The following is a 14,951-nucleotide window of genomic DNA, read 5'->3' on the forward strand; positions in this document are numbered from 1 at the left end:
CTCCACTCCAACAAAGAAGACTCAAGAGATGAAAGGTCAATACCTGAATCCTAGAGAGCCATTCAAACAACGTTGGACGGCTACTTGCCAGCAAGCTTTCGATGAAATCATTGACAAGCTCACCTCGGTTCCTATCTTGGGCTTTGTGGATCCTAAACTACCATACATCTTACACACGGATGCAAGCACCACAGCTTTGGGAGCTGCATTGTACCAGGAGCAGGAGGGACGCATGAGGCTGATTGCCTTCGCAAGTAGAGGTTTGTCAATCGGCGAACGTCGCTATCCAGCGCACAAACTTGAATTCCTTGCTTTAAAGTGGGCGGTGACGGAAAAGTTTCACGATTACCTTTATGGAAGTCCATTCACAGCTGTCACCGACAGTAACCCACATACTTATGGACTGACTACTGCGAAGCTAGATGCAGCCAGCTATCACTGGTTATCTGCTCTTTTCACTTACACTTTCTCCTTGAAGTACAGAGCGGGGAAACTTAACTTTGACGGGGATGGTTTATCTAGACATCCTCATGAAGTAATTGCTGATCTTGAATCAAGGAAGGAACAAGAGAGGATTGATAAATTCCTAACCTTACATCTTGAGAATCCAGAAACAACAAGCCTTTCACGGGATGAAATTGAAGCTATCTGTGACAAGCATATGATTTGTTCTGCGCTAGAAGATGTTATGGAAAGTGCAAGTAACCGAGCATTGCTAGTTCAGTCTCTTGCTATGAGTTCTAGTGCTGTGCCAAGCAGCTATGAGGAAGAAGGACATGAAATCTCACTCATACCTCATCTGTCAGTTCAGGATCTCGTTAATAAGCAAAGCGCTGACCCAACCATTTCTCAGATCATTACTCACCTGAAATCAGTAGAGAAACCCTCTCCCTCCTTGAGATTGGAACTCCCGGTGCTTTCTCTTATGATGAGGGAGTGGAATCGTTTTGTGTTCCTAGATGGGGTGTTGTACAGAAAGAAACAGGATGGAGAAGTTCTGACTTATCAGTTGGTCTTACCCAAAGAGTTCAGAGCAAATGTCTTGATAAGTCTCCATGATGGGATGGGCCACATGGGAATGGATCGTACCATTGATCTAGTAAGGTCCCGGTTTTACTGGCCAAAGATGGCATTTGATGTTGAACAAAAGATAAAAACTTGTCCTCGTTGTGTGATTCACAGAGCCCACCCAGAGAAAGCAGCTCCGCTTGTCAACATACTGACAACTAGACCCCTAGAGTTGCTGTGTATGGACTTTCTTTCTTTCTTTGGAGCCGGATCGAAGTAATACCAAAGACATACTTGTGATAACAGATCATTTTACGAAGTATGCGATGGCAATACCAACAGCCAATCAGAAGGCTCGAACTGTCGCCAAAGCTCTATGGGACAATTTCATCGCCCACTATGGATTTCTAGAAAGGTTACACAGTGACCAGGGTCCTGATTTCGAATCGCACACCATTAAAGAGCTCTGTGCCATCTCTGGGATTAACCTGTTAGCCAACACCCCCCATTATGTGACGCACAGCTGAAAGTGCTCTACCAAACTTATAATTGTATCAGTTTCCTACTTCAGTGTGTTACAAACATAATTTTGGTGTCTTTGAAAGGAAGACCCTTTGGGCTTTACTTTTTATCAACCAGATTTGATAATGCTCAAAAATATTAAAAGTTATAGACACTGAAGTGCCTTGAATTTTTTTTACCACACTTAAATGTTTTTTTTTTATATGAAAATACATGAAATGATACCTGGAGCAATCCAGAAAAGTAATGGGTTGAAAGTCACATGTCTCATGAGTTTCTATTTCAAATCTGAATAAGATATCATGAAAAATGAGACTCCTGCAAATATTTTTATGGGATTATGTCTACACCCCCCACCCCCCAAATATAAAAAATATATTTCCCAATAGTATTGAAGGCTTCTACAAACTATTTAGTCATTAAACATACCACAGCAAAGTTTTTATTTCCATTATAAAACACTAGACAGAAACTTATACAAATCATATAAGTGATTTATTTGAGCACTAGAAAAATACAATAAGAATACTTGAGTAAGAAAAATAAGACTAACAAGAAAAAAAAAAGATTTAACTTTGTTTGCCAGTTACAGAAAATCCTGAGATTGCTAGAAATGCAGCATCCACTCTCTCTATTCATATAGACGCGTTCACTTTGATAGCTGTGATCATGCAGTAATAGCGACCTGATTTGGGCTGATTTGCACTCAAAAAGATGGTAATCATGCAGATACATTCACATTCAACATAAAACAAACAAAGAAAAAGGCGATCGCTATAAGTTCCGCCTCCATCAGCTGACAGGTGCGTCAGGAGAGAGCGCTAAAATTCAAATATACTATCTTTCGCCTATCTTTCATTCATTCTTTTTTCCGGTGGATCGTCTCATTCTTTTTTTGACACTGTATGCTGCAAAACTATGCCGTCTTTTTATTACCAAGATGCAGTTTCTGACTGTGAGTTATTCCATAACGGACTCAAACAATTCTGTCGCTGAAGAACTGAACCATAAACAAAGGAATTATGATCCATATTACAACGTTATTGCTTCGTTTGATTAAACGTGCTCCATGAGATGTCGTTCAGTGGACCCTTACCTTTCTATCTAAACCGTGATTTACAGATGTGCATGTGTTTATGACTCGTTATTATGACGGATCTGGTATGTACAGCATTTCCATTGCTTTCCATTGAAAAACAGCGATCTGTCGTCAATGCTTGAGGCTTAGATCTTTATAATGATACATAGTTTGTCAAGATTAAATTTGTCCCTTTCATTGAATCTATTCATAAAAACTGACAAGAGCGAGTTTCGGGGTGCTGGCTAAGAGGATAAGAAAAGAAGAACCACACCTTCTCATCCACGTGGTAATCCTGTGGAGAGATTTAACAGAACACTTTTGAACAAGCACTTTTGTGATTTCGTTAAAGCTCTCGTTCACACATACAATTGTAGAAAGAATGATGTCACAGGATTCAGTCCTTACGAACTGATGTTCAGGAGGCAGCCCCGACTACCCATTGATTTAGCTTTTGGTCTTCCTACCACCTCCATGCGACTGTCACAATATGTGTCGAACCTTAAAAAGCACCTTGAAGAGAGTTATTAAATTGCTACCCGCAATGCACTCAAGAACGCTGAAAGGAACAAGATGAGGTTCGACAAGCATGTTGTTGATTCTACCCTAGAAGTTGGTGATCGAGTCTTGGTAAGACAAGTCCGTTTGCGAGGAAAACACAAACTTGCTGATAAATGGGAGCCATCTGTTTACATTGTAGAACGTCGGGCTGGTGAACGTCCAGTATACACAGTAAGACCTGAAGGAAAAGAAGGATCAGTATGTACCTTGCATCTAGATCTTCTGCTTCCCTGTGGATTTCTCCCTGTGACAAGTGAGAGGGTCTAATCTACCAAAACCTGTTCCAAAGCCTAGAACACGTCAACAGGCCAGAGATGAAAAGCCTGCTCTTCCTAGAATGTGCTCTTGGGCAGAGGAAGAATTGAATCCTCCATTTTGAGAAGAGCGATAGAGCAGAGCTCCTGCGGGTAATGTGTCTGAACATCGTTATTTTGAGACCAAATATTTGATAAAAGACATCACTAAACAAGGATTTGGTGAGTGTTTTGTATGTTTATGGTTGAAGTGAGATAAATGCTGGTTTAATAACGATCTGTAAATGAGTAACATGGAATTGTGTGACGAAGTTCTAGAAAGCATGTGTTTAAGTGAAGTCTTGAGTTTATGATAAAGTGTATGTATGGTTTAATATGAGTTTTATCTAAACTTCCTTTATGTGGTGGTCATTTGTAATTTTATTTTGGTTATTGCTGTAATTTGATGATAATGCAGCTTACCGCTGGCTTAAAATTATTTCACTCTGAAATAAGAAGATAGAAGTTTGAAGTAATTTTGTTTTCATTTTGACCAAAAATACAGGTCAGGTTTTTGTTCCTGTGGAAATAATTCCTGGATATTTCCTTTGATGGCGAGCCCCAAGGATCTGGACACTAGACTATCTGATTGAGTAGGCCTAAAACCAGATGTGTGAACTCTGTTTCTTCAAAGTTAAGGTGGGATCTTCACTCACATTTTTTCCTTCAATATTTTTCCTATCACTTGAGAGAGTGATTAAAATTTTCCTGGATCAGACTCAAAAGATTGGACTTTTGTATTGTTTTTTTTTCTGAAAATCGTTTTCCTTCAATTTTTTTTTTGGAGGAAAAACTAAATTAACCCTAACTGAAAAAAAAATGAGAACTGTTCAGATTGAATTTCATTGATTTTTTATTTCATTTTTGATTGATTGATTGAGTTTTATATTCATACCAAACTATTGGATGAATGTGAACAAAATTTATTTGACACATATAAGTGTGTGTTTATTTATGAGGGTGCACCTATAGGGTTTTGTGAGATCTAACTTTTGTATATTTTTCATACCGGTATATTGTTTATAGTATTGATGTTATTTTCCTTGTAATTGTTCTTACTGAGTGTTTACAACAAATGTATTTCATTATTATCTTTACATTATAAACCGTAAATAGTCTGACACCAAAAGTCCTGATTCATTTTATCTGTATATATCTTTACACTATGATTATCTCAGACTCCCTAGACGAACCTAGTGGTCCATAAAAATAGACTACCCATTGCAAACAGGTGTTGCAGGTGTTACAAACACACTTAACTTTAGTATCATTATTATTTTTTTTTATTTTATTTTTTTGCTGTGTTTACCCTTGATATGACACTGTAAGTCCAGCCACTTGTGAGTTGTCACATTGCAGGAAATACTGAATAAGCAGTGAAGAGAAAGCCAGAAGAGACGTTCCAATGCAGAGCTTGGTTGCGCCGAGTACTTTCAATTTGAACTTCTTCATTATAAACCCACCAGTGATGATTCCTAAAGCCACAGCTGGTAGAGTCATAATGCCTAGAAAGACAAAAGTAGAGTACATTCATGATTGTTTGTTAATTTAAATAATATATTTAATTATATATTTATTTTAATTCGTTTTTAAGTAAAACATCACAAAATAACTTTTTACATTTTCTTTTTACAATTTATTGAATAAATAAACACATAACTAAATATTTAAAACATTCCATCAGCATATCATAAACGTATACATTTTATTGGACATGACTGTTCCTTTTTAAGGGTAACAGGGCTGACAATTTTAAATAACATTAAAAGATTTGAAAAATGTGTGTTGCTGCAAAGTTTTAAAGGGATGGTTGATAGCGATTTCACTTTTTTAACATTAGGTAGTGTGTAATGTTGCTGTTTGAGCATTAACAATATCTGCAAAGTTGCAGCACTGAAAGTTCAATGCAAGCAAAGATGTCATCTTTTAAAATTCTGTCAGTTTAGTGATTCAAAAGTTTAAAATGTTCTTAAGCAGCATCAATGTCTACAAGCCCCCACCATCAATGCTGACCATGACATCACTTCCACCGGCACCTGCACCCGCCATCTATGCAGGGGACTTTAACTGCCAACACATAGACTGGGGTTACAGTCATACTACACCAAATGGAGAGACATTAAGCCAATGGGCCTCCAGTGCCAATGCGTTGCTACTGTTCGACCCCAAAGAACCTCCAAGCTTCTTTTCAGCACGCTGGAACACCCACACCAACCTGGACCTGGCTTTCGCTGTGTGGCACACGGCTCAAAAGCCAGAGAGACGTGTCCTGGATAGGTTCCCCCGCTCACACCACCGACCGTCCATCATAAAGGTCCCATCCCTGGTGCAGCCAGTTGCAGGGAAACCCGTCAGGAGATGGAACTTTCGTAAGGCAAATTGGCAGTCATTCACTGAGGAGACAGAAAAGACATCACCCTGTCTCCCAGACCCAGACAATGCCGACGTGGACGCTGGGTATGCAGCCTACTGCAGAGTACTCCTTGGGGCAGCAAGGAAAACCATCCCCCGTGGCTTTAACACAAACTACATCCCGGGCTGGGATGGAGAGTGCAGCCACCTCCTGCATGTCCACCAGCAGGCAAGCTCCAGGGAGGAAGTGGAAGAATCTACAACGGTACTTCTGCAGAAGCTAGATGCCACCTGAAGGTCAAGGTGGACAGAAGTAGTTCAGTCAATTGACTTCACCCACTCCAGCCGTAAAGCGTGGCGGACAATAAACCAGCTGACAGGTAGAACACCATCGACCTCCCGGTGCCCAATAACAGCAAATGCCATCGCATCCCAGCTCCTTAAGAACAGCTGTTTCCCTGATGCTGATAAGAACTTTGCCCGCACAACATCACACCAGGTGACTTCCCTGTGTAGAGCAGCTAGTGTGGACGCCAACTTGTCAGGGGAATTTACAACAGCTGAACTCCAGACTGCCTTGAGTAAGACCAAACAAGGGAAAGCACCAGGACATGATAACATCCACCCTGAGTTTGTGACTCACCAGAGGGTTAGAACATCTGTATGGCTCTGCTCATTCTACTCGACATGCCTTCGAAGGTCCAAGCTCCCGAAGATATGGCGCCGCGCTGCTGTCATAGCCCTTCCAAAACCAAACAAGCCTGCTGAAGACCCCAAATCCTACCGACCCATCTCACTGCTCTGCGTCCCATTCAAAACCCTGGAGAGGCTGATCTATAATCGTATCGAGCCAATAGTGGACCCTCAACTCCCACGGGAACAAGCTGGCTTCCGGCGCGGTCGGTCAACGGTTGACCAGGTGACACTGCTCACCCAAGACATTGAGGACAGCTTTCAGGAAAAACAGAAGGCTGGAGTAGTGTTGCTTGATCTCACAGCCGCTTACGATACCGTCTGGCACCATGGACTCCACCTAAAGCTACTAAAGATCTCTAACATTTAGATCTCTAACATTCAAACAACACCTTGAAGAAGTGACGGCCAAAGTGTCATCAAGGGTCGCAATAATTCGACGTCCCGCTGGTACTAGCTGGGGTGCAACTGCCAAGGTGCTTCGAATATCAACAGTAGCTCTCGTCTTCTCCACAGCTGAATACTGTGCCCCAGCCTGGTGTAGAAGCCCACACGCCAGGAAAGTCGACATTGCCATAAACACTGCCCTTCGGACTATAACTGGCTGCCTGAAATCTTCCCCTGTCTACCATCTGCCAACATTAGCGGGAATTGCTCCGGCCGGCCTCCGACGAGAGGCTGCTACCCTCGCTCTTGCAAGGAAAGCCCAAAGATACAACTGGCATATCCTGCACAATACCACCACAACAGCACTGCCTCCTCATAGACAGAAGTCCCGCCACCCGTACAACAAGGCGGCACAAGACCTGCTCAGGTCCATCCCTGAGGACCTGTCTACAGAGGCATGGCTCGCGGCAGCCTGGAAGCAGGAGTGGGAGTCAGCAGGGCCCTCACGAATCCACCGTTACATCTATGACCCTGGAGGCGCTCTTGAAGGAGAGGATCTGCCACGCCGGCAATGGACTCTGCTAAACCGCCTGCGAACTGGGGTTGGACGTTACAAAGCATCGATGAGGAAGTGGGGCCTGGAGGACAGAGCAGTGTGTGAGTGTGGGGAGCCAGAGCAGACCGCTGAGCACATAATCACCACCTGTCCACTGTATAAACCACCGTCGGAGGCCGGCCTCTTCGACGTGGGACCAGAGATGAGAACGTGGCTGAGTTCTACTGAGCTGGACATTTGATGACGACACACGAAAGAAGAAGAAGCAGCGTTTCTTAACTCAGTTCATTGTGTAGCCCTGCTTTGCACACGCTGTGCATCCCCCCCCTCTCATTTAGATCATCAGCTCAGTGAATACACGCATTTTCAAATAGCTATGAGATGCGGTTGCCTTACTGTATTACAGCTTTTATCAGGGTAAACCCGTATATTAAAAGCTAACCAAAGAAGTAGCATTTATTGTAGTGTATCTAAAAGTATGAGAAAACAACAAACAAACAAACAAAATATACCATTAAGAGCCGTGCTTGCACAGGTTCTGCGCGATAATCTTCACTAATATCTTCCGCATCTCAATCAGGCTCAAATTGATAAGCAATATAGACGACGCCAATGTTTACAACTAGAGCACATGCTTTTGAGGTGAGGGGCGGGATGTTCAGACGAGCAGATGGTTTAGCTAATCACAACACATTGGACCAGCTAACCAATCATGTATTTCTGAGGGAGAGACTTCAAAAAAACAGGAATTCATTGAAGTGTTCAAATGAGAAGGGACAGAGTGGTATGGAATAAAGGTACATTATATGAAAAATAATGTTAAAAAAAAAAGTATTAACACATGGTAGACTGCACTCCATAACCACAATCAAGTCTAGAAAAAAGTCAACCACCCCTTTAACTTTAAATTCTCTGTTCATACCTTTCAGTCAGTAACGTTCAACATCACAAGGACATATTCACTTATGGGGACTTCCTTGGGAACCCAAATCACCTCTGAGTAGTAAAATAAAAGGCCAGTGAACATTGGCTAGTGGAATTTGCATACACAGCCACTTCCCTGTACACAAAGCCATATAATATGTCAGCGTATATCAACTCATTCAGATTTTTGCTTCAGAGCTTGTCCTGTTGCAGCTGTCATAGCACAATTGTTCTTACAATTCCGCTAGCAGAATGGGAAGGGTTTATTTTTTTATTTTATTTATTTTTTCATTGGAAAGGATAACTATTTATGATGCATTCAGCAGTGTTTTGCTGGTTAGAGCATGGTTAAGTGCTGTGATTCCCCTCCCTGTCACTTTGGAGCAGTTTCCTTAGAGAGCAAAATGGACAAGTGTGTCATTATAAAGATGTTGCTTCGTCCATGCATTTCTGAATGAGGTCACTTCCTGACACCCTCTGAAGATTACAATTGCTGTCTCTCAAGTGTGCTGTAACCATGCTGAGACAGCATTTGCAGATTTCCAAAGGAAATTGTCACAGCATTTCAATGGGGTCGGAGAAGGTGCCGGAGTCCTCAGAGGATGATGTCTCGGCTGAGCTTCCCCCCTCAGGGGTTGGTTGTAAAGTCAGAGTCTAAGTCTCTCTTGCAGGCTGGCCTTTTCGGTGACACTGTTGAGGACTTTGCCCAGCAGTTCTCAGCAGTCCAGGCGAATAAGGAGGCCTTTAAACACATCTTCCCCCATACATCTGCTGTACATTGTGCATTGCTACATCGTTATCACTAGACTTTCAGCCCATTGCAGGGGTGCCCTTAGAACAAGTGTCCAGACATGTTGTTATCACAACAGATGCCTCCAGACCAGGGGGAGCAGTATGCAATGAGCAGCCAGCCTCAGGCTCCTGAACAAAACCTTGACTGCAGTGGCATATCAATTGCCTCAAGTTCCTGACAGTACTGCTGGCCCTGCACCCTTCGACCTGCTTCAGGGCAAGGATGTGCACATTCGGACGGACAACACTATGACAGTTGCATACATCAATGACCAAGGCAGTGTACACTCAAGTTGACTGTAGTAACTCATCTGCCACCTCCTCCTCTGGAGTCAGACCCTGTGCAAGATCAGGTAGCACGAGAAGCAGGTCTTGATAGTTGCACCCAAGGACTGCACTCAAGGACAGGACGCTCTAAAGTTATCCTGAGCTCACCGGCCTGGATACGTGCCCAAAGTTCCCACCACTCATCAGTGGTGAACTTGAAAGTGCTGCCCTTGGAGGAGGCAGGCCCTGCCTTTGTAACGCTATGTACTGTTCATACTCGGTGCATTTATGGCGACTGCACATAGAGCTTTAGAAGCTCTGAGCAGCTTTTTGTCAGCTTTGGGGGCCACTGATTAGTGGATGCCATCATCTTGGCTTACCGGACACCAAGTGAGCTCTGCCCTTTAGGAGTGAGGGCTCACTCCACTCAGAGCATCACCTCCTTCTGAGTCTCTGCACTGGTTGTGGTTCCATCCCTTCTGAAATAGGGCCAACCAGAGAAACTTTTCCATGAACTCTGCCCCTAGACACCTGCAGCTTGTTGAGTAAGGATGCTCTGGGCTGAATATAAGGTGGGAGTTGTGTTGTGGCTATCCCTGTTCCACCGCGTGCAGGACTCCCACTTGTTGAGAAGCTCCTGCTATCCAGCTATCGTTGATGAAGAGCGCTTACAGTAAGCTTTGTGTGTGAATTGCTGATAAGCGGTGCATATTCTGTGTTCATTTTTGTGCTTTCTTTGATGTTTCTGTTGATCTGTGTTTTTTTTTTTTTGGATGCATATCAATTTATTTTTGCTTTAGATTAGTTGATTTAACTCTTTATTATATCTGTTGCTGGTTAATTAATGTGACTCGTGAGCTGTTTGGCCATTAATAAATGGTTAATTTTGATCTTCTGCCTTGTGCATTCTTTTTATGTTACTTAACCTCTTCCTGATCAAGCATTTTTGAAGTGGGGTTCATATAACTGTCTACATGTCACCTCCCTTCGGGCAGGATATTGTCTCCATAGTGTCCCAGTCAATCTTCCCCAATCAACATTAGATATGTAAAGAGCTGAAGTGCTCTCTTTTGTTTTTGCGAAAAAGTCACAAACTCGGGAAAGGAGCTCTTGATGAGTACTGTTCTTTCGATCCCTATCTGGTTAAAAAAAAACTATCTGGCTCACGATGTCACAAGTCGGTCAGGCTCATCAATCAGCCACTCACAGCACACTCCCTCACCAGAATACTAATCACCAGCACCTGTTCACAATCATCCCATCAGCTCACTTCTACATAAAAGCACACACCTCAGTTACCCAAGTTGTCTGATTTCGTAGCTGCAAAGCGGAATCACTCCTGTTGCTTATCTACCTTCATTGACTCACTACTGACCTCGCTACTACATCTTATTGATCCATTCTCCTAGACTCCTGTGTTTCTCCAGTGTCTCTCCATCATTCCTCCCGAGTGTCTTATCCCTTCTCCAAGCTCCTCCTCTCCAGCGTGAGTTACATGGGAAAATCTATCCCCTCTCTTTACCGGAACAGAAGGCCATGAAGGAGTATGTGGAGGAAGCCCTCAAGCAAGGCTACATTGTTCAATCTAACTCCCCTGCCGCTTCAAGCATTTTCTTCATGGCAAAGAAGAACGGAGGATCACCATCAAGTTCCGGTATCCTCTTCCCCTTATGAAAATTAACCATGGTTTAATTATAGTAAAACTGTAGTAACCATGTTTTTTTGGTGTGTTTTTTTTGTCTATGACTCCCTGCCTGTGGGTGTCGCTGTTGGACAATGTTTTCTCTACTTCCTGTTGGCCTTCTGTAGCTAATCGTAGCTCTGTGTAGCTGTTTTTATTTAATTTTTTCTCTAGAATCTTTATCTTACTATCACTCTCTGTTTTTTAAAGTGATAAAATATAACTTAATTCACACCATATTTCTGATATTATCGATCAATCTTATCAGATTTACTTTGATCGTTCACTTTTATTTTATATCCATGAGTGCAGTACACCAGCAAAGCGTTAGCACTCGTTAACTTGTCATTAGCGTTTTCATTCGAACCTATCGCTGTTTTCTTTTCTCCTCTCCTCTCTCTCGCTCCAGTTTTTCACAAGTTCATCAAACAACCGCAGTAAGAATATTTCATCAAGCACGGTGAATAATGGCTTCTCCTGCTATTGTTATTTGCACCTCTTGCCACATGTACAGTTTATCTATCTCTGTCGCAAATGAGGGATTCACATGTGATAAATGCAGGGAAATAGTTAGGCTGACAGAGAAGATTTCAGAATTAGAGACACGCATCCAAACTTTAATTGAGGACAGTAAGAATGTTATGGCTCTAGATACGGCTTTGGATGCGTCTAGCTCAGAGATTCCTGTATATTGTTTGGTTCCGGCAACAGAGCCCCTGCAGCAGGGCAACTGGGTGACGGTGAGGCAGCATAGTCATGGGTCAAAACACAGCTCTTCTGTTCTGATCAAAACATTAAACAGGTTCTCCCCACTCAGTGATGCACCCACTGAGAAACCTGATGGAAGTGCTCTAGTTATTGGTGATTCTATTGTACGGAACATGAATATAGAGACACCAGCAAATATTTACCGGGAGCCAGAGCACCGGCGCTAATGATGTTCGACTTCTCCAGTCGGAGATCACTAAAAATAACATTAAAGAGGTGTGTGAACTTGCAAGCACGATGTCAGACACTGTAATATGCTCTGGTCCCCTCCCTGCTTACCGTGGTTACAGATTGTCATCACTCAATAGCTGGATGTCTAAGTGGTGCCCACAGAATAACATAGGTTTCATAGACAATTGGACGATCTTTTGGGGCAGACCTGACCTGTTGAAAAGAGATGGTCTTCATCCCTCCTGGGGTGGCGCCACTCTTCTCTCTAGAAATATGGCAAATAATCTTAGAGTTTATACTTGACTAACTGGGGCCCAGGTCATGAAGCAGACAGACTGGCTAAACCGACCGTCTGCTAGCTGCCTCCCGTCACAGAGGTCAGTTAATTCTCAGCACATATAGACTCTTTCACCTAGTTATCACACTATAGAGACTGTGTCTGTTCCCCGAACTAGAAAATACAAAAAACGTCCAAACCAAGTTAAGATTAACAATTTAATTGAGGTTCAACAAATAAAAAACAGATGCAATATGGATAAACAAATGATAAAGCTTGGCTTATTGAATATTAGATCCCTTTCTACGAAAACACTTTTTGTAAATAATATGACCACTGATCATAATATAGATGTACTCTGTTTGACAGAAACCTGGCTAAAACCTGATGATTACATTATTTTAAATGAGTCCCCCCCCCCCACGATTACTGTTATAAACATGAGCTGCGTCTAAAAGGCAAAGGGGGAGGTGTTGCTTCAATTTATAACGTTTTCAGGATTTCTCAGAGGGCAGGCTTCAAGTATTAACTCGTTTGAAGTAATGGTGCTTCATATAACATTATCCAGAGAAACAAATGTTAATGATAAATCAGGTCCCCAGGGCACCATACAGACTTTATTAAAAAGTTTGGTGAATTTACATCCGAGTTAGTTCTGGCTGCAGATAAAGTTTTAATAGTTGGTAATTTTAATATCCATGTTGATAATAAAAAATATGCATTGGGATCAGCATTTATAGACATTCTGAACTCTATTGGGCTTAGACAACACGTTTCAGGACCTACTCATTGTCGAAATCATACTCTAGATTTAATACTGTCACATGGAATTGATGTTGATAGTGTTGAAATTATTCAGCCAAGTGGTGATATCTCAGATCATTATTTAGTTCTGTGCAAACTTCATATAGCCAAAATTGTAAATTCTACTTCTTGTTACAAATATGGAAGAACCATCATTTTCACCACAAAAGACTGCTTTTTAAGTTATCTTCCTGATGTATCCAAATTCCTTAGCATATCCAAAACCTCAGAACAACTTGATGATGTAACAGAAACTATGGACTCTCTCTTTTCTAGCACTTTAAATACAGTTGCTCCTTTACGCTTAAGGAAGGTTAAGGAAAACAGTTTGACACCATGGTATAATGAGCATACTCGCAACCTAAAGAGAGCAGCACGAAAAATGGAGCACAGCTGGAGGAAAACAAAACTAGAGGTATTTCGTATTGCTTGGCGGGAAAGTAACCTATCCTACAGAAAAGCATTAAAAACTGCTAGATCCGATTACTTTTCTTCTCTTTTAGAAGAAAACAAACATAACCCCAGGTATTTATTCAATACAGTGGCTAAATTAACGAAAAATAAAGCCTTAACAAGTGTTGACATTTCCCAACACCACAGCAGTAATGACTTTATGAACTACTTTACTTCTAAAATCGATACTATTAGAGATAAAATTGCAACCATTCAGCCGTCAGTTATAGTTTCACATCAGACAGTGCACTATAGACCCCCTGAGGAACAGTTCCACTCATTCTCTACTATAGGAGAAAAAGAATTGTATAAATTTGTTAAATCATCTAAGCCAACAACATGTATGTTAGACCCTATACCATCTAAGCTCCTAAAAGAGGTGCTTCCAGAAGTCATAGATCCTCTTCTGACTATTATTAATTCCTCATTGTCATTAGGATATGTCCCCAAAACCTTCAAACTGGCTGTTATTAAGCCTCTCATCAAAAAACCACAACTTGACCCCAAAGAACTAGTTAATTATAGACCAATCTCGAATCTCCTTTTTCTGTCCAAGATACTAGAAAAGGTGGTATCCTCACAATTATATTTCTCCTTAGAGAAAAATGGTATATGTGAGGATTTCCAGTCAGGATTTAGACCATATCATAGTTATGAGACTGCTCTCCTTAGAGTTACAAATGATCTGCTCTTATCATCTGATCATGGGTGTATCTCTCTATTAGTTTTATTGGATCTTAGTGCTTTGTTTGACACAATTGACCACAACATTATTTTGCATAGACTTGAAGACTTTGTTGGCATCAATGGAAGTGCATTAGCATGGTTTAAATCTTACTTATATGACCGCCATCAGTTCGTAGCAGTGAATGAAGATGTATCATATCGATCACAAGTGCAGTATGGAGTACCTCAAGGCTCAGTACTAGGGCCACTACTCTTCACGCTTTATATATTACCCTTGGGAGATATCATCAGGAAAGATGGTGTTAGCTTTCACTGTTATGCTGATGATACTCAGCTCTATATTTCTTCACGGCCCGGTGAAACACACCAATTTGAAAAACTAATGGAATGCATAGTCGATATAAAAAACTGGATGACGAGTAATTTCTTACTGCTAAATTCTGAAAAGACAGAGGTGTTAATTATAAGACCTAAAAACTCTGCTTGTAATAACCTAGAACACTGTCTAAGACTTGATGGTTACTCTGTCAATTCTTCGTCATCAGTTAGGAACCTAGGTGTGCTATTTGATCACAACCTTTCCTTAGAAAGCCACGTTTCTAGCATTTGTAAAACTGCATTTTTCCATCTCAAAAATATATCTAAATTACAGCCTATGCTCTCAATATCAAATGCAG

At 41.6% G+C, this 14,951-nt stretch overlaps 1 protein-coding gene across 1 annotated transcript in view; it reads right to left on the minus strand.

The window, feature by feature from the left end:
- LOC132099086 (solute carrier organic anion transporter family member 1C1-like) overlaps nucleotides 1-14,951 on the minus strand; it is a 65,031-nt gene that overhangs the window by 26,872 nt on the left and 23,208 nt on the right. Inside the window, exon 9 of the mRNA XM_059505527.1 lies at nucleotides 4,772-4,967. Coding sequence (XP_059361510.1) covers nucleotides 4,772-4,967 — 196 coding nt within the window. The remainder of the gene's footprint in view (nucleotides 1-4,771; nucleotides 4,968-14,951) is intronic.

The sequence above is a fragment of the Carassius carassius genome, chromosome 22 (assembly GCF_963082965.1).
Source record: "Carassius carassius chromosome 22, fCarCar2.1, whole genome shotgun sequence".
Lineage (NCBI taxonomy): Eukaryota > Metazoa > Chordata > Actinopteri > Cypriniformes > Cyprinidae > Carassius > Carassius carassius.